At 38.6% G+C, this 23,580-nt stretch overlaps 1 protein-coding gene across 1 annotated transcript in view; it reads left to right on the top strand.

Moving 5' to 3' along the window:
• The window catches only part of LOC120515837 (polypeptide N-acetylgalactosaminyltransferase 15-like), a 62,996-nt gene extending 43,236 nt beyond the window's left edge, over positions 1 to 19,760 (top strand). Inside the window, exons 4-10 of the mRNA XM_039737165.1 lie at positions 1,919 to 2,086; positions 6,296 to 6,413; positions 6,747 to 6,941; positions 7,414 to 7,545; positions 12,337 to 12,438; positions 15,245 to 15,388; positions 19,236 to 19,760. Of these exons, the coding sequence (XP_039593099.1) occupies positions 1,919 to 2,086; positions 6,296 to 6,413; positions 6,747 to 6,941; positions 7,414 to 7,545; positions 12,337 to 12,438; positions 15,245 to 15,388; positions 19,236 to 19,382 (1,006 nt within the window). The 3' untranslated portion in view covers positions 19,383 to 19,760. The remainder of the gene's footprint in view (positions 1 to 1,918; positions 2,087 to 6,295; positions 6,414 to 6,746; positions 6,942 to 7,413; positions 7,546 to 12,336; positions 12,439 to 15,244; positions 15,389 to 19,235) is intronic.
• Positions 19,761 to 23,580: the final 3,820 nt, after the last annotated feature.

Below are 23,580 nucleotides of genomic sequence, written 5' to 3'. Positions count from 1 at the left end.
GCCCCAGGTCTTTTTGTGTTGCTGAGTTCACCAGTGCTTACTTTCTTTCTCAGGATGTACCAAACTGTAGATTTTGCCACTCGTAATATTGTAGCAAGATGGGTTTTTTCTGTTTTCACAGCTTAAGGATGGCTTCTTTCACCTGCACGGAGAGCTCCTTTGACCGCATGTTGTCTGTTCACAGCAAAATCTTCCACATGCAAGCACCACACCTCAAATCAGCTCCAGGCCTGCCCACACCCACCCATGAAATAGCCTTTGAGTCAATTGTCCAATTACTTTTGAGACCCTGAAATGAAGGGATTGTGTTAAAAAATACTTTAGTTTCCTCACATTTTTATGCAATCGTTTTGTTCAACCCACTGAATTAAAGCTGAAAGTCTGCACTTCAACTGCATCTGAGTTGTTTCATTTAAAATTCATTGTGATAATGTACAGAACCAAAATTGGAATAAAGTTGTCTCTGTCCAAATATTTATGGACCTAACTGTATATTCTATAAGTGCCTTGAGCATCGGAATGGCGCTATATAAATAAAATGTATTATTATTATTATTATTATTATTATTATTATTATTATTATTATAGGAAGCGTGAACTCAGTAAGGCTTGCCTCCCACAGATTCAATAGTAGGTACTCACTTTTCTCAAACTGAAAAGTTTGTTTTTTTTTCTCTGACGCTTTTGCTTGTCCACTGCCACTGCTATCTAATGCACAACATTCATGTGAACTCTTCACTCCTTCCTGTTTGCTTCAACTGCACAGCAGTCTGGGCAATACTATGAAAGGGGTAGGCTCAGTATTATAAGAGGTCACATACAAGTCCATACAAAAAGACATTACCTTTAGGACATGAATACACAGAATCATTTCCAGTTTCCTTCTGTGTGTGTGTTTTGTGCTTCACTAGTTTTCTGTTAGTATCAGTGTTATATACTCTGTTGGAGGGTGGGGTGGGGTGGTTTTGCCCCCTCCAACATTGGCTGCTACAGCTCTGTGTAACTTCGTAAAGCATTATAGAGTGCTGGGGAAAAACGTTTTCCTAAGCCAGCCTCTTGCTGAATTTCCAGGAAAATATTTTGTGAACAGGGACACCAGCGAACATAGCATATTCCCTGTGAAAAACATTTTGGTGAATTTTGCTGAGGAGCACTAGTGAAGAGCATAATGGAATTATATGTCACGGTATCAAGGTATCGAAACAGATCAATGTACAAGGATCTGAACTTGTCAGTGGAGATCAAGACATGTATTGGCTTCTACACGTGCAGTTTGAGGTCATTGAATAGCAGACATTCAGAAAGACACTATGGGAAGCCTGCAAGTTTACAAAGAAATTGATAGGTTGGGAACATGGTTCTGACATTAAATTCCTTACAAAGGAAAGGAAGAAGCCAAAGGAAATGCATGAGAGTTTGTAGGTTATGTATAGTGATGCTGCACCTTCGTACTATAAGGTGAAGTTTTAGCTTTATACAAGTATACATATTCAATAGACTCCATCTTGATAGACTTATGGTGTGACAGTGCAACAAAACAGTTATATTGGACTTGTAAGCATCTCATTTTTACCTTTCAAAAAAGACAAACATTTTGGAAACTTGATAAAGTTGTCCCATCCTTAAAATATCCTAAAATTCACTAGGCAATTTATATTTGTGGCTGCTGCATTTAATTTTAGTGTAATAAAGCAGAATGAAAATTGATTCTAATATATTGTAACGCATCCTATCCTGGGATACAAAGACAGATCGGTGTAAGTACTAGGTAATCAACAGAGCAAGTTGACTAATCTATCATGTATGTCTTGGTAATTATTTAAGTTTGTTAAGAACAATATGTTTGATTTTAAACTTGCTGTATTGTTTTAGCACATTTTTCTTACTGGAAATTTTATTTCTTCTGCTGTTATAACAGGCATCGAGTGGTAGCTCCTGTATTAGATGTCATTGACTTGAAGTCCTTTCAGTACTTGCAAATGATTGATCAGCAAAGAGGAGTAATTGATTGGAACCTGGATTTTCACTGGGAGCCATTACCTGTGTCTCAAATGGAGAAAGAACGATCCCCCATCAGCCCTATCAGGTAACTGGTGTATTGAGCAGACTGTACAAAAGTAAAGCATGGGCAAGGCTAAAGAGGCATTAGAACCAATGGAAACTTTTGTTTAATTAATTTTTTATTGAGCAGAAATGCTAGTGAAAAAATCTAATGTGCATTTGTTTAAAAAAACCCTTTATCTACTATTGAAACTTTGTTATAACCAAATACATTCAGTTGAGATCTTAGGAAGTAAGCAGATAAAATGTATCTTATTATGCAACCGTCACGAAAATAATATCAAAGTTACTCTTTCTTTATCTTCCTGAGAAATTAAACTTTAGAAACATTTTTATCCTAATGCATACATAACAATAGAGTATAGGTAAATTTAAAAAACAGATGAAATCCCTTTTAAGCAAATAAATAATAAATTGTGACCAACTGAGTCAAGTATTTATTAGGCTTTCTATCCTGTAAAATAAAACTGTAATGGAAATACGGTATGTTTTTGTCTATTATTGCAAAGCACTTGCCAAAAAATTGTCCTAATAGAAATGTATTTCTCTAAGCAGTGCATTTTTACATAATGGAGCACTGCTGCTCTAGTCTAGATTGCCCTGACACAAAAGACAAGTGTGCATTTTTAATACAAATACCAGGAAATCTCAGCATTAAGTGGAATTAAAGTGACTTGGTGTCATGAATGAATTATAAGAATACTTACACAAGAAACATAAATAATATTGTGATAAAGAGCCCAGCAAAGCAGCTAGATTAAAAATGAAAAAGGACAAAAATAATGTAGAGTTATCACTTGTACTAAAGTTGAATGGATTTATACCATTATAGTGAAAGAACTTATTGGCTTTAAAGTTTATAGTAGAAAATGAGCTAAATCTGTCTTAAATTAGTGGAAGTATATATTTATAGTATCTGTTGGGCCTTGTTAAATCCGATGGGTGACTGGCTAGCAAGATTATTATTATTATTGGCATAGGGAAATGCTGTTTAGTAAAAGGGGCACATTCATACAATGGTAATTCCATCTGTTTCTATCAGATTGTGCGTTTAGGAACCTTTGCTGCTAGGAACCCCATCCATAGACCCTGCCAGATTCTTGATCTGTTCACAATGAACTTTATATACTGTATATATATATATATATATATATATATATATAGTGGAAGCCAGCCCGGACACAGACAGACGGACACTTTGATTTCACCCAACACACATTTATTGAACATATTTACAAGTGTCAGTGCACCTCAAAACCCCCATAGTCCCCCAAAGTCCTGGCCACAACACCAATGCCTTTCTCTCTCTTCAGGCCACCTCCTCGTCTCCTCCCAGACCTTGTCCCCTTCTCCTCCTGACTCCAGGCATCATATGGAGGGAGGCGGCCCCTTTTATATGCACCAGGTGCTTCAAGGCAATCTTCCACCGGCACTCCCCAGTGTGGCGGAAGTGCTGGCTGCGTACCGGGAAGCACTCCTGGTGTCCCTGCTTGTCTTCCCCACGGCACTTCCATAGTAAGTGTACTGTAGTATATATATTATACAGTTGTGCTTGAAAGTTTGTTAACCCTTTAGAATTTTTTACATTTGATCAGATTTTCACTCAAGTCCTAAAAGTAAATAAAGAGAAACCAGTTAAACAAATGAGACAAAAATATTATACTTGGTCATTTATTTATTGAGGAAATTATCAAATATTACATATTTGTGAGTGGCAAAAGTATGTGAACCTTTGCTTTCAGTATCTGGTGTGACCCCCCTTTGCAGCACTAAATGCAACTAAACGTTTCCGGTAACTTTTGATCATTCCTGCACACCAGCTTGGAGGACTTTTAGCCCATTCCTCCGTACAGAACAGCTTCAACTCTGGGATGTTGGTGGGTTTCCTCACATTAACTGCTCTTTCAGGTCCTTCCACAACATTTCGATTGGATTAAGGTCAGGACTTTGACTTGGCCATTCCAAAACATTAACTATTCTTCTTTAACCATTGTTTGGTAGAACGACTTGTGTGGTTAGGGTTGTTGTCTTGCTGCATGACCCTCCTTCTCTTGAGATTCAGTTCATGGACAGATGTCCTGATATTTTCCTTTAGAATTTGCTGATATAATTCAGAATTCATTGTTCCATCAATGAAGGCAAGCCGTCCTGGCCCAGATGCAGCAAAACAGGCCCAAACCATGATACTACCACCACCATGTTTCACAGATGGGATAAGGTTCTTATGCTGGAATGCAGTGTTTTCCTTTCTCCAAACATAACGCTTTTCATTTAAACCAAAAAGTTCTATTTTGGTCTCATCCGTCCACAAATGTTCTCCATGTTCTCCTGATGGTGGACTCATGAACATGAACATTAGCCAATGTGAGAGAGGCCTTCAGTTGCTTAGAAGTTACCCTGGGGTCCTTTGTGACCTTGCCAACTATTACACGCCTTGCTCTTGGAGTGATCTTTTGTTAGTCGACCACTCCTAGGGAAGGTAACAGTGGTTTTGAATTTCCTCCATTTGTACACAATCTGTCTGACTGTGGATTGGTGGAGTTCAAACTCTTTAGAGATGGTTTTGTAACCTTTTCCAGCCTGATGAGCATCAACAACTCTTTTTCTGAGGTCCTCAGAAATCTTCTTTGTTCGTGCCATGATACACTTCCACAAACATGTGTTGTGAAGAGCAGACTTTGATAGATCCCTGTTCTTTAAATAACACAGGGTGCCCACTCACACCTGATTGACATCCCATTGATTGAAAACACCTGACTTGAATTTCACCTTCAAACTAACTGCTAATCCGTGAGGTTCACATACTTTTGCCACTCACAAATATGTAATATTCAATTATTTTCCTCAATAAATAAATGACCAAGTATAATATTTTTCTCTCATTTGTTTAACTGATTTCTCTTTATCTACTTTTAGGACTTGAGTGAAAATCTGATGATGTTATAGGTCATATTTATGCAGAAATATAGAAAATTCTAAAGGGTTCACAAACTTTCAAGCACAACTGTATATTATTATAAAATATATATTTATATATATATAATATATATATATATAGGCGGCACGGTGACGCAGTGGTAGCGCTGCTGCCTCGCAGTTAGGAGACCCGGGTTCGCTTCCCGGGTCCTCCCTGCGTGGAGTTTGCATGTTCTCCCCGTGTCTGCGTGGGTTTCCTCCGGGCACTCCGGTTTCCTCCCACAATCCAAAGACATGCAGGTTAGGTGGATTGGCGATTCTAAATTGGCCCTAGTGTGTGTTTGGTGTGGGGGTGTGTTTGTGTGTGTCCTGCGGTGGGTTGGCACCCTGCCCAGGATTGGTTCCTGCCTTGTGCCCTGTGTTGGCTGGGATTGGCTCCAGCAGACCCCCGTGACCCTGTATTCGGATTTAGAATGTTTTAGGAAATGGATGGATATATATATAGTAAATATCTATCACTCAATTAACCACCAATCTCCATTAACTGAAACAAAAAGAAAACAAAAAACATTGCCCATCTTACTACTGCTGCACAATACACTGCGTACTGTGCACATTGGATCAACTCTCCCTTGTGCTAACACGTAGTGTTTTTCCCCAGCACCACATGTCATGCCGCATTTTGAAATCACAGTGTCAGTTACATACCTTTAGTTTTAATAAGGTTTTGTAGCTTTTTTGTTTTGTTATAATTAAACTTCTTCAGGCAATGATCCTGAGTTGCCTCAAAAACTTACATATTGTAATCGGTTCAGTTAGCCAATAAAAGGTGTCATTTTGCTTGAACTCTCATTGCATCCATAATGGCTAACACAGTACAACACACTACTATAACAGTTCAACAAAGTCTTGAAGTTTTTCCGTACAATGTGGATCTGTAGTCAGGTTGTCTGGGTCAGTCAGAGAAATGTAAATAATCCTCATATCTGGTCATAAAACTCTGGTCACTATTTAAAACATGCCATAATATGTTAAATTTAAGCATTAGCTTAACTTCCCATTCCTTTTTCCCATGCTGTATCTTGAAGTTGCTCATGAGCACTGACTTCCACAGTATCTATAGCTGCTGAAGTGAGCTCTTACAGGAGGAACATTGCTATTGCCATTCTTAATGTGTTTAGTTAGCCAATAAAAGGTGTCATTTTGCTTGACTTCTCATTGCAATATATATTTGTAAAATGCATGTAACATGTTTTTTCCTTTATTTTTGAGAGTTAACCAAGCAGAATCCAAGTCTCATTTTATTTTTTTGGCACAGGAGCCCTATTTTGCCTGGAGGAGTACTAGCCATTGACAGACATTACTTCCAGAATATTGGTGCATATGATCCTGATTTGTCCATTTGGGGGTTAGAAAATGTGGAGTTGTCCATCAGGGTAAAAATTTTATATGGCAATTCTTTCATCAATATTTTTAATTGCTCATATGTTTTGTACATAAGTTGAAGAAAACTTTATTGAAAGGTAATTTTTGTATATGCCATGCAGAGAATCTAAATAGATTAGTCCTACTATAGTGTTATTCTTTTACTGCTGCCAGATACAACTACACTGCAGTTTTGGAGTTAGAATGCACTTTATAAACTGTGATCGTTGACTATTTGCATAAAAGTGCTCAACATTCACTTTTTAAGAAAGCCTTCAGCAATAAGTAGCATGTATAATAATAAACTGTTAACTGTGTATAAATATAAGTTGCCAATGTTTCAGGTTTGGCTGTGTGGAGGCTCCCTGGAGATCTTGCCTTGCTCTCGGGTTGGACGTTTGAATAATGAAAACGTCTTTGATGCTCTTCCTGATGAAAGAACTCTGCTGAGGAATAAAGTCCGAGTAGTAGAGACATGGTTGGACAGTTTCAAGCAAATTTTCTACATGCGTGACACTGCTGCCTACCTTGCTAGCAAAGTACGTTTTTTTTTAAATTAAGCAAGTATACATTATTAGCATGCCATGCCCTGTGGGTGTTATCAGAAGCTGAAGAGGTATTTTGCCTACTTATGGAGGGTGGGTCCAGCATGGTAAAAGAAGAGGGGTTTAGCCTGTGCTCACAGTGACTGGCATGACTGAAGTCCTACTCAGAAGGCAGTCACCCTACTGTGTTTCTATGTGGAGCACTAAAAATGAATGCATAAGTGCTGCCATCCCTTTAAAGTTGATAGTGGAGGTAATTTACCTAGGATCCACAAGAAGATAATGTTATATAGGAGCCACAGACTTTTTCGGGTGACATCTGGCCCTATAAACATTATGAAAGTTGTTAAAGTGTTTCCTTTTCTTAAATGAGTACGTTGATTTGCTTAAATGATTATGTTAGTTTGTTTTATTTGTCAACATATAGATATTGGAAAATATATTTGTAATTTGTATAAAAAAACAGGCTGAAGACACCAATAGCACTGAGAGGCTGAATCTACGCAGAAGATTAGAATGCAAGAACTTTGACTGGTTCCTGAAAAACATTTACCCAGAGCTTTATATCCCTCAAGACAGGCCTGGCTACTCTGGGCAAGTAAGTTGATTTCTAGAAGTGAAAAGCAAGCTGGTATCTTATCATGTTGTGTAATGGGAGATGGTCTCCATTGCAGTACTAATGACAGATCAATACAGGGGCAATCTAATGTATTAACATAAGAAACATAAAACTCTTTTGCCAATTAGTGTTGGTGTTATGGCATTCATCAGCCCAGTTTTTATTTTTCTTTATGCCTATACTTGCAAAGCCTTGGTTTTATTTTTGTTTTGTTTTGTTTTGTTTCATTTTGTTAAGTATCTTGTCTGCTGTGTTACAGCTCTCTGGTGCTGCAGTCATTAGTTGCAGAGCAGTTACTTGAGGGCTATGTATTTCATGTGTCTTCACAGCTTCTTTTCTGTGGCATTTGCATATACCAATCCACCGATGACATCACAGCCGGCACAGACCCAGTGCATCACAGGAGAATCCCCATGGAAACGTAAAAGTCAAAAGCCACAAAATTGGCAGCACCCATTATAAATCTGTTATTAAACAAATTATTATGGGTTTTGTCATTTCCAGAAAAGATGGTAAAAAGTAATCGATCTAAAAACAGAAGCTTGAAGTAGTATTCTGACTGCAGAATTGGATTTCTTCGGTGTTAAAATACGCAAAGAAACACCAAGATGATTTTTTTTCTGCTTAGCAATACCCAAAAATAAAAAGAAGCTCAAATTATAACTGTAAGCCTCAGAAAACAAAAGCCGGACCTGTCCATACAACAGGTCTTCAGCAAAGAAGCAGGCCTCAACTCCTCAGGCAGCCTAAACAAGGTCAAAAATGGGCTTTGAATGTTCAAAATTTCACAAAAGGAGGACAGGAAGAAAAGTTAAGCCTCTGATCCAAATACAAAACAAATGTGGGTGTCACCATATTCGGACAATTGTGTGGTTCATTGTCATGATGATGCTTCCCAGAATCCCCCAGTGCTGCACAATGCGTGATGAACCCCCCGCAATAGATGAAAATCCGCGAAGTAGAAACCATATGTTTGTATGGTTATTTTTATATATTTTAAGCCCTTATAAACTCTCCCACACTGTTAACATTATTAGAGCCCTCTAGACATGAAATAACACCCTTTAGTCAAACGTTTAAACTGTGATCCATGACAAGACAGAGATGACAGTTCTTTCTCACAATTAAAAAAATGCAAATATATCTTCTCTTCAAAGGAGTGTCTGCATCAGGAGCAGAGAATTTCAGAGAGAGAGAGAGCAAGAGAAAAGCAAACAATCAAAAAATCAATACGTGCTTTTGGGCTTTTAAGTATGCAGAAGCACTGCGGTAAAGCGTCCGTATCTTCTAAGCAAACAGCCCCTCTGCTCACACCCCCTCCGTTAGATGCAGAGAATGTCAGAGAGGGTGAGAGAGAGAGAAAAGCAAACAATCAAGCACCGCGCGGGAAGCACATCGTATATCATTGAGGAGTTTTATTTAATATGTAATACATGCTCCGATTGGGTAGCTTCTAAGCCATCTGCCAATAGCGTCCCTTGTATGAAATCAACTGGGCAAACCAACAGAGGAAGCATGTACTTTAAATTAAAAGACCCATTGTCCGCAGAAATCCGCAAAAATCTGTGATGTATATTTAGATATGCTTACATTTAAAATCTGCGATGGAGTGAAGCCGCAAAAGTCGAAGCACGATATAGCGAGGGATCACTGTATTGGTTAAAAGCCTACAAATTATTGCCAATCTTTTCTTTAGTGTTTTTTGATTAAAAGACCTTTCCTTTCTGAAAGTGTACTTTGATGTTTGATTTGTTCCTTGGCTAAATGAAAAAGGCTTGATTTCTGGTTAATGATCTTGGTACGGCTTTTGTTTTTATCTCCTCTCCTGGGGTCTCATGTATAAAATTTTGCATTGATTCCAGCTTGAAAATATGCATACGCCAAAAGACTTGAAAATGCATATTCACAAAAAAATCTGAATTATAAAACCAGCTGTATGCACATTTCACATTTTCTAAACAATTTACCTTTAGAAATCATAATTTAAATGTGTGTGCGTGAAAGTGTCTCAAACACTGAAACAACCATCTATGGAGAGTGCTAATCAACCTCAAACAAACACAGTCACTTCATTGGCTTGTAGGGCAGCCTCCCCGCTGAGTCTTATGCTACGCTGTGCAACTGTGCTCATGAGCATACGCAGCATTGTAATGTTCTAAGCAGCAAGGAAATGTGTGGATGAACAGACAGAACTTCAATATTACCTGCTGTACCTTAACCATTTATATAAATTATATTTCTGTATATACAAAAATAATACCTTAGTTGATATATATGTGAAAATACATTTTTCACTTTTGTCAGTCAGATACACTGTAACAAAACAAAATTTTTCTAAGAATAGCTTTCATTTTATAGAAAGATTTCGAAGTGTATTTCTTCACTAAAAAGGAAACAAATTTTTTTTTAACCAATAATGTGCGCTTTGGCTTGTATGGAGTTCAAATGTTAATATAAAATATATGACGAGAAGGCTGCATAGGACTGATTTTTTTAAACAAGGCAGCCTTCTAAAGGGTTTCTTACGACTTCCACACAGAACTAACATCAGTCTTGCTGACAGCACTAAAATTACTTCCTATGCCATATCATATATTAAGTGAGGTCCTGTGACTCCCGAGCACACCTTTACAGTAAGTAGGGTGATTAATTGTCCTTTATTTCCTGGGACAGTCCTAGATATCAATCCAAATTTAGGTACCCTGGTCCATTTCTAAAAACCTTGAGTGGTCTTCCATTTTAGACATGACTATTAGTAACATTTGTACACATTGCAGCAAGTATGCTGTGTTGTACATATTGCTGTGGTAGCAACATTATTGCAGTACATTTGATCACCAGTCACATTGGTTTTATTTAAATCAGGCAAGATCTGAAATATCAGATGTCCTGAGTTGATGAAGCTCACTTGCTGGGACCAGTGCTATTTCTAAGACTGCTTGATTAGAATAATGTGCACAATGTAGTAGTGACATGATCTCTGTAATCTGAGAGGCTCTTTCGGGTTTTCTTCTCGCCCATTGACATTGTTATAATGTATAAGCAGTCAATGTTAACACCTCTTACTAGTTCCTAGGAAAACCCTTCCTTTAAGTGTCAAGCATATACTACATAAGTGTAATAAAACCTTTTCAAGAGACCAAGTCACAATGTTAATATTCTGATAAATATCTCCACATTTTGCTAAATTGGTTATTTGTAATTTTTGTTTGTCACAAATGTTAGCACAGTTTGTGTTTTGACAATAGTATATGAGTTACACTTTTAGCCTGCAAGTGCCTGATTAAGACTATTCTATGCTTAAACCTTTAAACATACATCACAGCAGTCAAATGCCAGCTGAGTCCCCTTGTCTTCAATGAAAACTCACCACATGACTTGTTTTGCTTTAGTTATTGTGACATAAAAATATCATCATTTTAAGAGCATCAATTAACAGTATGATAGCATGGTTTGAGTATGGTGCAGTTATTAAGTAGTTTATATTATACTAGATTAGATTCACTTTATTGTCATTACACATGTATAAATACAGGGCAACGAGATTCAGTTTAGCATCTAATCAGAAGTGCAAAGAGCAGAAGTACAATAAATATAAAAGCGAAGCTGTTCTGAACGAACAGACCCGAGATGAGCAGGAATAACACTGCTATTTTGCAAAATCTGAAGAGACGCTGAGCCTCGCTGAAGAATTCTTCTTTTCATTCCAGCATTCTCTTTAGATCTCCTGACTTATTTTGATTACCACAACTATGCCAAGGTGACAGTATAGAAACTGCTCTGATTATTAGCATGTAGCAGGTTATTGCCTGAAACGTCTGGTCAGGCAATATCATAATTGTCCTGTGTGTAGACTCCTCAAACATAAACAGTGACTTAACTTTATAATATTATCTGCCCATCTTTGGCTTAAGACTACCAAAATATGCTAGTTCACGCACATTTCACGTTACAAATAATCATTTCAACAATGGAATGTTTGTTCTGGTATGTCTTAACTGTCAATCACTGTTATCTCCATCATTGTCATCATCTGATAAAATAATTTATTATGGTCCTCCTCAGTAGTGGGTGTAAGTCAAGATGTAGCATAATGTCTTGTGAATGATGTATTCCTGATGTTGAACTCCTTTTTTTAAAAATCACTATGGTTACTGTTAAGGGAGCAAATGGTATCCATTTGTATCTTTGCTTCAGGGCAAACACACATTAAAAAACACAATGGAAGGTCTTCGTTTTAATATGGGCAATGACCTTCTAGCCACATTGCTGAACTGGAAAGTTCATGCTGCACATGTGCACACACACACATACTGTACACCCCTGAGGGTATAGAAAACACTGCAGGGCCAATTGGTCCAACCTTTCAGTTGGAAACAGACTTGCAGCACCTGGCACAAAGACTATTTTACATACTAAAGATGTAATGTTTTTCTAGATAATTAATACATTGAACATATGATAGAAAATTGGAAAATATTGTTTAAGAAAAAAGTTAAATATCTTAATAAGTTAAATTACTGAGAGGAGCTTATTACTTACAGTATTTTGCACTACATCTGATCCAGTAGGGCAGTGCCCCACTTATTCCTAATACAGAAATATCACTTTGTCTTTGCTGCACAGACTCTGAGTATCTTAATAAGTACTGTATTTCACTGACTCGCCTTACTTTTGTTTTGTTCAACATATGATTTTGTTATAAAATAAAAACTAAAGAACAATTAAAGTAAACAGTTTAATCAGTTTTAACTTTTTTCTCTTTTAAAGCTATTCAATGTGGGCACTGGGTATTGTGCAGATGTCAAGACCACCTGGGACGCAACGGAATCTCTGGTTCAACTTTCTACATGCACTGGCAATGGCAGACAGGTACATTAAACACCTTTTATTAAATGGACTTCTTCTGTATTGTATCACAGAGCTCTTTAGGACATAGAGGTTGATCCCGTGGTAACAAAATTCATGGGACCGTATAAATATTTTGTTATAATGGAAATTTTATAATAACAAATATTGGGAAAATGCGTATACTATTGTGACTGCGATTACCAGTGAGTTGCCATCTCTTATGGCAGCGGTACAAGGACAGCGCTTTAGCTGCTCTGCTACGTCTGGTAAACAGTAAACCAAGGGCAAAGCAATTGATTGTTCTCTGCAGGATCAGACTTACCATGTAATGTGATTATCGCATGATGTTTATAACATTGAACACCAGGCTTTAACCTACTCTGCCATAGTGGTGATTACCTGGTGTTCTTCCAATCTGAAGATGATTTCCCCCAAGAGGATAATTTCCCCCATTTTGTGGCTCCTATCTCGTTTTCTGAAGTAACGGCTCCTATTTTGAATAAAGTCTTCAGACTGTACCTACCTTCTCTATACAGTAATAAAATACCCTTATTTTTCTTGGAAACCTGGACTCGCCTTCCTGTCTCTCGCTCAACTCCGTGACCAAGCCTGACAATACCTGGGCAAAAAAATATAGTGCTTCTTAAACTGCAAAAAATATTTTATTTGAAAATGAAACGTTAGATGTAAGTTTTTTTCAGCGTAAATTGATGCCATTTCTCACTTTTTTTGCTCGTCACAGGAAAAACTTTGTGAAGTGCTATGAAACTTGAACAGTACAGTATCTGCACACAACACAAATAACCAAGCAGGCACTTGGTGGAGCAGTGACTCAGAAATCGGCTATACCTGTATGAAGTCTTTCCTACACTCTTGCCTAGCTTTGGTGTGACTGGAAATTTTGCAACAGACTGTCAATTTCTTTTGGTGTAACAAGAAAGAGACGGCCTGTTGCAGGGTTCCCGAGATTTGCCAAAAGTGTAGGTGCAGCATTAAGTATTCTCGGTATCGCATTATTATCTTCAGTGGCCATTTTTTGTTGAAAAAAATGTTTGTTATGCTGAAATTTACATTTCATTAAAACAAAATCCATTAAACATTATGTTTTATGAATGTTTGTCAGGACCAACAAAAACTAGAGCCAAACATTATCAATGGAGTCAAACAGATATTATTCATCTGTTAAGAGGTCAGTTGAAATGAAAATCTATACACATACCATATGTTGGGCTATAAACTTTTACTTTATAAATTTTGAGTTGACTTTCATCTGTTTTAAAAAACAAACAAGAGTTTCACTGAGTTGGTAGAGTAGCACTAGTGATTCAAAGCGTAAGGCCGGGTTTATACTTCACATGACGCGAAGCATGCTGCAGCAGATGCTCCTGCTAATCAAGCGTTTTACTGTTTGTAATTGCGCGCATACTTTACGTAAATCTGGAGCAATACACCAGGTGGCAGTGTGAGATATTATCACGGTGAGAGCAGGTTCGGCTTTGCTGTGTTATGAATTGCCTGGAACACCCATTAAATTCCTATGACACCTTACTGCAATATCTCTGAAAAGTATGTTTAATGATTAAATCCATCAATCTAGGGATGTGTCCATTCCAGCTAGCATAGAGCACGAGGCAGAAACAATCCCATCGCAAGGTGAATACCAACACATAGTGTCATTTTAGCGTCCCCAAGTCTGCATATCTTTCGATTGAAACCGGAGCACACTGTGGAATCGCAGCAGGAAAACATGTAAACTCCAGGCAGGGAATACCAGTGACGTGACTCCCTGCAAGACAGCAGCACTACTTCTCCGCCACCTTGTCACCCCCATGTGTGTAATTATTAACTGTATTCATTATTTATTCATGATTATATTATTTCATCATGAAAGAGATATCAAGTATAAATCTAAGGATTCTAAATGTGCAGAGAGTTAGAATATCATACGTTTAATGTGTTCTGTGTGGTGATCTATTGCTGTTTGCCTCTGCTGTCAGGTCAGGAGGAAGTTCCAGAACCTGAAAAGATGGCACAAAAGATGGTACAGTATGTGAGACTTTTAAAATGTATTGTGTCATTACGATCGGGAATATGCAACGCTTGAATATAAAAGCACCACGAATGCATCTGTTTGTCAGCATTTTGCTTCACCACATCGAACCATCAAACATCGAAGCGCACACATCGATCCCGTAGGTAGTAACCAGAGACTCTGACATCACATTCCAACTTTTATCACACTGCGCCCCCCGACTTTTTGCTGGTACTGCATCTCGCACACATGTCACGTTAATTTCTGAGGACCTGCTCAGAGGACGCATCAAATGAACGCTGGGAACGCGTGGCAGCCATGATGCGTGTGCATATGCGTTCTGAGCATGAAATATAAACAAGCCCTAAGACCCCCCAGATGATTTCCTATCAAGAACACAGTCTCTGTGGAGTTTGCTCATTCTGTCTTTCTGTGTGTGTGTGTGTGTGTGTGTGAATTTCCCCCGGTACACTGATTTCCTACCATATTCCATATCTGTAATTGATGGATCTGAATTGACTGTAACATGAGTCAGTGTTCCTGCCAATGGACTGGCATTTCATACATGGTTATTTCCTTCCTTGTATCTTATGCTGCCAAGGTATATTGCAGCCCCTAGTGACTATGCTGTATACTAGAATAAGTAGATTTAGACAAATGAATGAATATTTTATGTAGTGTTTTATACATTTTTTCCTTGCATGTGTACTACAGACATGCCATTTCATTACTTCTCTTTCACCTGTTCATCGCCTGTTTGATTTCTCATTGATTGTTCTTAAAACATTCTTGCAGCACTGTGAATACAACAACATGAAAGAAATCCGTTGTGGATCATCTGGACAGAAATGTTTTGATGTCAAAGAGGAAAAGGTGATCTTAACTAATTGCACTTCAGAGGAGAAAACTCAGCAAAGACAGCAATGGGATGTGCAGAAGGTATGTATCAGCATAAATTTCAGGGAGACCAAGCAAATGTGTATATTGCTGTTTTTAATGTTCATCATTTTTGTATTGTTTTTATGGATTAAGTGTACTAAACAAATCCTTGGCTGCTTACAGAGTGAATTGCACTAGGAAAATGAAATAAATAATGTGCTTGAACTGATAATGTAGAACCTTTCATATAAATCAGTAGGTCTTAGTAATCAATTTCTTTTAGTCCACATGACCATAAAGCAGTTTTTGATTTCCAGCATTCCAGGATTCAGATGAAACCGTAAAAAGTTAATGAACCTCATGTATCATTCAGAGCTTTTTGGATGCCATCCTTTTTTTTTAAAAGCCTAAGTAACTATTCAATCAAAAGCTTTTCTTGTTGCAATCAATTTCTCCCGTTCCACAGGAAATTATTAAAAATTTTTGTGGTCACTGTAGGAGAAAGTGGCATTGCCCTTTTTGGTTTGAAATACCGTATGAGATTCCTACTGCAGTTCCAGAATTGAGCTGTAACTTTTAAAGAAGGTTGGAAAGTAGCAAAAAAAACTTTTTATTAAGCTGAAAGACTAGTTTCTCTATTAACTGCTATAGTGGGCATGTCCCCAGCATACACCATTTAGATCTTTCCATCTGATAAGGCAATCACAACCGAAGGACAACCTTCCAAGCATATCTCAGACACACGGGCACTATATTTGACTGTTCACCTCCACGGTTAGGGAGGAGAGGGATTATAATTCACCTCTCCCAACTTTGATAGACTGATCTTTTCACCATTTACCAACAAAAAAGTTGGATTTATTTGCACCTAAGACGCTACCAGCAAAATTTTCAGCCTTAGCTCCCTTCTCCTTCTGCATCAGCTAAGCCTGGGGTCAGCATGTGCTCTCCATAGCACACTCTCCACTATCCAGAGTGTGGCCTGCAACAAAGGCTTGAACCTTTTGAAAGATGTACTGATTTAATCAGCTAATAAATGTTATACAAGCATTTAAAAGAATTCAATCCTATGTTTCCTTGGACCAGTCTTTTGTAAGAAAAGGCGCTATATTGCGCCTGACCCGACACAGATTCACACGGTTAGGCATGTGTAAGATAAAACAAAGACTTTTATTTTTCTTCAGCTGGAGGGCACGTCCTCCCTGTAATCCCTCCAGCCCCAACACAGTCCCAAGCACAGTATAAAAGTCACCCCAAGCACTCTTCTTCTCTCTTCCACCACCACTCCTCCTCAGCAAACTCCTTCCACCCGACTCTGGCTGCTGAGTGGTGGTTGTTGGCTCCCTTTTATTGGGCACCTGGAATTGCTCCAGGTACTTGATTGGCGACATCCGGCTGCACCGGTGCAACCAGTGCCCAAAAGGGGCCAGCAGCTCCTGCTGCAGCACCCCCTGGCAGCGCCTGCGGAACCCCACAGAGTTGCACAGAAAACCAACCCCCATGAAGCCCTGGGGGAGTCTGAGGCAACACTGCAACCCAGGGAGGCTGCCATCTAGCATCCAGGGGGAGATACTGGGCTTCCCACCCTTTTCCCCCTGCAGATGTGGTGAAGGGGTGTCCCGGCCAGGCATGGGCCCCGGCCATCTGTCACACTTTGAAAAAATAACATAAAATATAATACAGTTATAATAGTTAGCGCCTGCTTTAAGAAGACAGTTGGAAAGAAAACCCAGTCAGCTCATATCTGTATTGCATTGTTTGTTTATTGTCCTGTGGCATTTTGTACATATATACTATATATCCACCTGTACCCACCCTTGTGTTATGAAAAAGTATATTATTTTACTTATTAAAATAAACATGTTTAGATTATATCTTAAAAAGTTGTCATCATGTGGCACCCTGCCTCAGTCAGCATATCAGTGTCTTTTATGCAGCACTTCTCTCCCATATTTCTTGTTGGTCATAGAGAAAAATAAAGCTCCATAGGTAGAGTCAAATGTTCTTGCATAAGGAAATATAAAACTGACGAATTTTAAAGATTACTGTTTAAAATATTTAATAATGAATTATTTACACTCTCTCCTTAAAGGCAGTTCAATAAATAGTTCAGGCGACATTTACTAGTTAATATTTGGCCCGTTGGTAAACAAATACCTGCTTGAGTTTTTGACAGTGAATTTTGCTTTCTTTACTAGATCTAATACTTCTTAACTTTTATTTGAACCTTTGGCTACCAGTCAGTCTGTTCTCATCAGAAACTGATGCTTGCACTGTACTCAGTGAAGAATGCAATACAAAAATAAAAAGAATTGATTAGAATATGCTGTAACTATTACATTGATTAAAAAACATAAATTGAACTGGGTGTGTGAATGAATAGATGAAGAGTTGATTCCTGCCTTGTGCCCAATGCTGTTGGGATAGGCTGTGGTCTCCACAACACAGAACTGGGCACAGCAGTGCTGATAAAGAACAGATGGGTGGAAGATATTGATTAGTAGTTACACACAGTGTATACATAGTGTCCCGGCCAAGCGGGGTCAGGGTACCTAGACAGGAGGGAGCCCTTCAGAAGCACAAGAAGGAAGGTGAGGAAGAGAAAACATAGGCAAGGATCATCTGGCCTCAGCAAATGGACAGGCCGGAGATGCCAGTGCAGAAGTGGCTACACTAGCATTCTAGCATGGTTGGACCAAGGACCAGTGTCATGAAAAGACAGCCTCTCAGGACTACATGCTCTCCCAATACGCTAGGTGGAAGCATCCCTAAAAAGCGTTACCTGTACAGACAACCACAAGGCCTGCTGGGAAATCTAGCCCCATGGGGCAGCCTTGTCGTGTTCCATGGGTGCCACCTGGGGGTGCTGCAGGGATCCATGAGCCCTACTTTGTGGGGTTTCTGTTTGACCCAGGTCCTAGATAAAAGAAGGCACTTGACCCCATCCAGGCGAGTTGGAGTCAGGTGTGGAAGATGGACAAAGCTCACCTGGGAGAGGTGGAGGAGAAGAAAGAGAGAGAGACAGAGAAAAAGAATTGTGTTTACAAAGAAACCGTTTGTAAGGTACTTGTATAATAATGCCTTGTATTTGCACTCGGTACTTGTGTCTGTGAGGTTGTGTCTGAGGTGCCGCAACGCCCCCTACTAGTCACAATGTATATTTGCAGGGATTTAGCATAATTTGAGTAGTTGTGTCAAAAACCCAGTGTAGTTCATGAAACAAATGATGTTTTAGATAATGGTCAGTCATTAACTGAAGGAGGTTGTCATGGTGGTCAAATATGCAAACATACTCTGTTCAGAGGTAGCAATCATCAGTTTGCATATTTTTATTGTTTTCAATCCATTCACTCCCATGTCTGAGCAAAGAGATAAGGGCTGTTTGAGTGTGAAACTGGGAAAGGAAAAAATAGATGTTAGAAACACAAAATCAGAACTGCCACACACGATGAAACATTTAATACACAGCCTGTAGACAGACTCATCTCCTAGTACTACTACTACTGCCACCTGTTGGCCATTCTTTAAGTGACGTTAACTGTTGAAACTCTGTAGGTCAAGGACAATGTGCAGATCATTCAGACTATAACAGTGCAAATACATTTCTGTTTACAGATTGCATGTTTACAATTCCAATAAGAACATATGAACAATTTTAGTGACTTTTAGCCAAACATAGCTTTTCAATTCTTAATCAACTGACATTTGTAAAATTCAAGATTGGAAGGCCCCAAAGTACTTCTGTGCACCACTGATTTTCTCCACATATCTGTGGTTCTCAGGTTTACAGGATTAACAACAAATGCACAAACAGTGTTTAACTATTAAACCTGTCACTCAGTTCCATAATGTTAAGGTTTTTTTTCTCTCTTTTTTTTCTTTATCTGTTTTTTTTAATCTTTTGTAGGATGGACACATTTTCCATATTGTTTCTGAGAAATGTCTTGAGGTGGTGGATAGCAGTGGTGTGAAAGGCCTGTTTCTACACCAGTGCAGTCAAGCTGCCAGCCAGCAGTGGCGATTTGAACAACTGGTGTTCACAACCAAAGGCTGATGTGCCCGTTTACTCTCCATGAGAGAGGAGATGAACCCATACATTTCTTCTGAGGAAGAACACCAAAACAAAGTAAAAAATGACTGCATTCTTAAAGGGGAAATTGTTCAAGAATAACTGCTAAGAGGACAATTATCAAGTTATTAAGAATGGAAGGGCTGAAGTATTCAGTGGTGGAGAAGTGTAACACTCTGGTTATGAGTGTGCTTTTTAGCATATAAGACTTGCTAACTGAATAGGAAAGCATTCTGTATTATTCATATAGTCACAGAAAGTAACAAAGAGCCTTTTGAAAACAGTTTTAAGTACTAAAAGATCTGCTGAACTTCTTTATATTTAATTACAGAGAATAATAGAGATAAATAAATGTTAATTTGATGTTGTTTTTTTTCTTTGTTCCCACATTTCATTGGGGCACAGTTATAGTAAATTAATGAGACAAGTTGCATTGCATTTGTGTTCAAAAGTCTGAATCCAGCAGAGAGAGTCTATAAAAAGCAGAGTCGGTAAAGTGCTGCCTAAGCATATGAATTGTACCAACGCTACTCAACAGTAATTATTTTGTCAATTTACAGCATCCTGCCAAAAACATAATTGTCATGCACCAGTGATCATATTGCAAAATTAGCAGAAGTATGCATTGCAGTGTCTTTACTAGCCAAAAATAAGAAAGCCTTTCTTTCACAGTTCTGCCTTGGCTCCATAATGACTTGAAATTAAATCTGATTATAATGCCATGGGACATGGAACCAGTCTGTCATTGTGGAGCATGTTAAACCAGCTTTCGCAGTCAGAAATTGACCTCTAAAAAATGCATGATAATATGGTGAATTATGACATTTTAAAAATTTGTAGTAATGCTTATGGAAGCGTTAAACTGATTTCCACACCCAATTAGCGTAACTCAGACACATTTTGTATTTAATACCAAGGTACATATACCAGACTAGAAAATTAACTAATATTTTCCATTTTTATTTAACGTGACTGCAGACCTTAAAAGGAAAGCCAGTATTGTGCAGAGCGAAAACATATAGAATTACCAGGAGTGACAAAGAAAATATGATGATTGGTTTTGTGAGAAGAGGTCATGTGTTTATTATGCTGCATGTTTATGAAGCAAATATGTGCAGCCTTTTACTTTTATTTTTGATACATAATGCATAAGTAATGGTGTAAAAATGTACTGTGTTTAGGATATAATAAAGACTGGAACAACAGCAATGGAGAAACTGAAGCAACTTACATTGAAGGAAGATACAAGCCGCTAATGAAGGCGAAGAAAAGCAAAGACCAGATTATTATTATTATTATTACTATTATTATTATTATTATTAGGTGCCATCAACTTGGGTTCGAGTCCTAGTGACTTGATGAATTAAAGATCTAAAAAGAAGTTGGTTTAGTGCCAGTCTGGCGAGGTCATCCTCATACTTACCGTTAACGTGCCCAGCCATCTGGTTGAAGGTCACCCTCTTTGCCTGGTTCCTTTCGATCTTCCCAAACATGATGTCCTTTTCCAGTCATCTCTCTCTTCTGACAATGTGACCAAAATAAGACAGTCGTAACTTCATCATTTGTGCTTCGAGCGACATAGCTGGTCTGATCTCTTCCAAAATCGATTTCTTAGTTGTACAGTATAAATCAAAACATATGCAGTTGTTTATAATGAATGGTGCGCATGTATTCAAAAGCCAATATAGCAATAGAGGAGGATGCTATGCTATCTCCAGCAGGAGTGTGGCTGTGTGCTGGAGTGCAGGCACCCACCCAAATCTTAAAGGAATACTCCATCCGCAAATGATATTTTATTTTAAATGTTACTTATAACCATGTAGTTTGTAATGGTGGCCAAGGAAAATTTGTAATTGTGGAGAAAAGAAAAAACATTTCTCATAGAATGGGACACTATGTTGGTCAATGCTTGACAATAGCAAACAAAGTGAAAAACATCCATTGAAAAAAGGAAAACAATTCTCACATAACTTGTGTTGCCTGATCCATATGCCTGGCATCTTTTTGTACAGTCAAAATGTGTGCATTTTTTGCAAACATATTATTAACAGTTACTCCCAGAAAACTCTACATTAAATAAAATCAGGAAAGATGTCAGTGCCAACAATGCTGTTAGTAATATGACGTGATCTTAGGGCACCCTTGTGTCTGTGGTGCCACCTGCCCTCTAGTGTTCTAGGGGAACATTGCAGGCTGCCTTCTCAATTTTTTTCGTATTTCATTTCCAGACACCATTTCTGCAACGGACAACTGACCCCCACCAGAGACCAACAAATAAAAATAAGTCAAGGAATCATTAATTATAAAAACTTTTATTCAAACTTTTGATTCATTAAAGTAGCCACCTTTTGCTGATATAACAGCTAAACTATGTTAACCCTTTAGATTCAGGATGTCAGTCACTCTGTGCAAGTCACCAACTCTGCCTCCAGCAGAAGAACCTCAGACCATCGCACTTCCTCCTCCATGTCTGACAGTTGGTGTCGCACACTGAGAAATCATCCTTTCACCAACTCAACAGCATACAAACACCCTGCATGATGAACCGAATTTTGATTCATTGGTCTGTAAGATTTTTCTTCCAGTCTGCAGTAGTCCACAGCTGGTATTTCAAGGCCCTATTTTGCCCTTTAAGGAATGCCTTTCTTACTGCCACTAACCCTGTCAAACCTGCAGCACAAAGTCTTCTCCTCACAGTACAAACTGAGACTTGGTTTTTCCTACCACAGTTAAGGTGTGCTTGAAGCTGTTGTGCTGCGAGGCGCCTATCACAGAAGCTGGTGACCTCAGAAACATGCCATCTGATTGAGTTGTGACTTTGGGTCTGCCAGATCTCTTCCTATCAGAGTTTCTTGCAGGTTCCAGTTCCCTTTGGATTGTGTAGGACACTGAACCTACTGACACTTTGATTTTTCTGCAAATTCTGTAAATGAAATGCCTACATTGCTAAGGGTAATAATGCTCTGTCTTATTTCACTTGTTAATTGACATTTTCTGGCCATTATCACTGGAACTTACAACTCTGTACAGTGTAATTTTGTCCAAGTAGTACTTTATATGGTGTAATAACACAGTCTGTTCCGCCTCTGATTTAAGACCGACAGAGGGTTTTTAAGTAATCAACAGAATTTGGGACATCTGTGCCAATTGTTTGGTTTAACTTGCAAGGCTTCATTTACTTTAATTGCTGCAGACCATCTGTAGGTTGTAACATATTAGTTGTTCACTGAAGAAGGCTCATTTATCCATCCATCCATCCATCCATTATCCAACCCGCTACATCCTAACTACAGGGTCATGGGGGTCTGCTAGAGCCAATCCCAGCCAGCACAGGGCGCAAGGCAGGAAACAAACCCCGGGCAGGGCGCCAGCCCATCACAGGGCACACACACCCACACACTAGGGACAATTTAGGATCACCAATGCACCTAACTTGCATGTCTTTAGACTGTGGGAGGAAACCCAGGCAGACACTGGGAGAGCATGCAAACTCCACACAGGGAGAACCCGGGAAGCAAACCCGGGTCTCCTAACTGCAAGGCAGCAGCGCTATCCACTGCGCCACTGTGCCGTCCCGGCTCATTTATAATATTCTGAAATTTCTTTTTTCAGTTTTTGCTAACCTAAACTTTAAAATTAAACCTCTGGCAGTTCACTGCTTACCTTTCCACCATTTAGGTCATTCCTTTTATTTCAATTGATTAAATTTGAAGGTGAAACTGTGGTGTTCTAAACCTTTTGACTGGTAGTGTACATGCTTAGATATGGACACCAAGAAGTCAATAGAAGGACACATAGCACACAATTTGAGCCAAAGAAATCATCAGCATCAGCTAGGGCTAGCAATAAACTTGAAAAGTTCACAGCAAGCACAATGAGCCAAAGTTGAAGAACAGACCTGCTTTTGGTTTTGGCTCCTGTCACTTTCTTTTATTTTATGCTCTGTTACTTTAAGCCATTGGGTGGTTGTGACATTAGAGAATGTCAAAGATGACAGCTTGTCTGCAGCGTCCTATTTGGCTGCTTGTCAGCAGTATTAACTGCCTCTTTAAAAATGCATTACTCTGCTGTCTTTCAAAAACGGGCGACTAACAGTTTCTAGGTGACATACTGCCAACATGGAAAGTGTAAACTGCCACTGAAATGATAAAAGGAAAGCCTTTTTTCTTCCTGTGCTTCTTGT

The sequence above is a fragment of the Polypterus senegalus genome, chromosome 15 (genome assembly GCF_016835505.1).
Source record: "Polypterus senegalus isolate Bchr_013 chromosome 15, ASM1683550v1, whole genome shotgun sequence".
NCBI lineage: Eukaryota > Metazoa > Chordata > Cladistia > Polypteriformes > Polypteridae > Polypterus > Polypterus senegalus.
The sequence above is the reverse complement of the archived record's forward strand: the minus strand, read 5'-3'. Positions and strand labels throughout refer to the sequence as shown.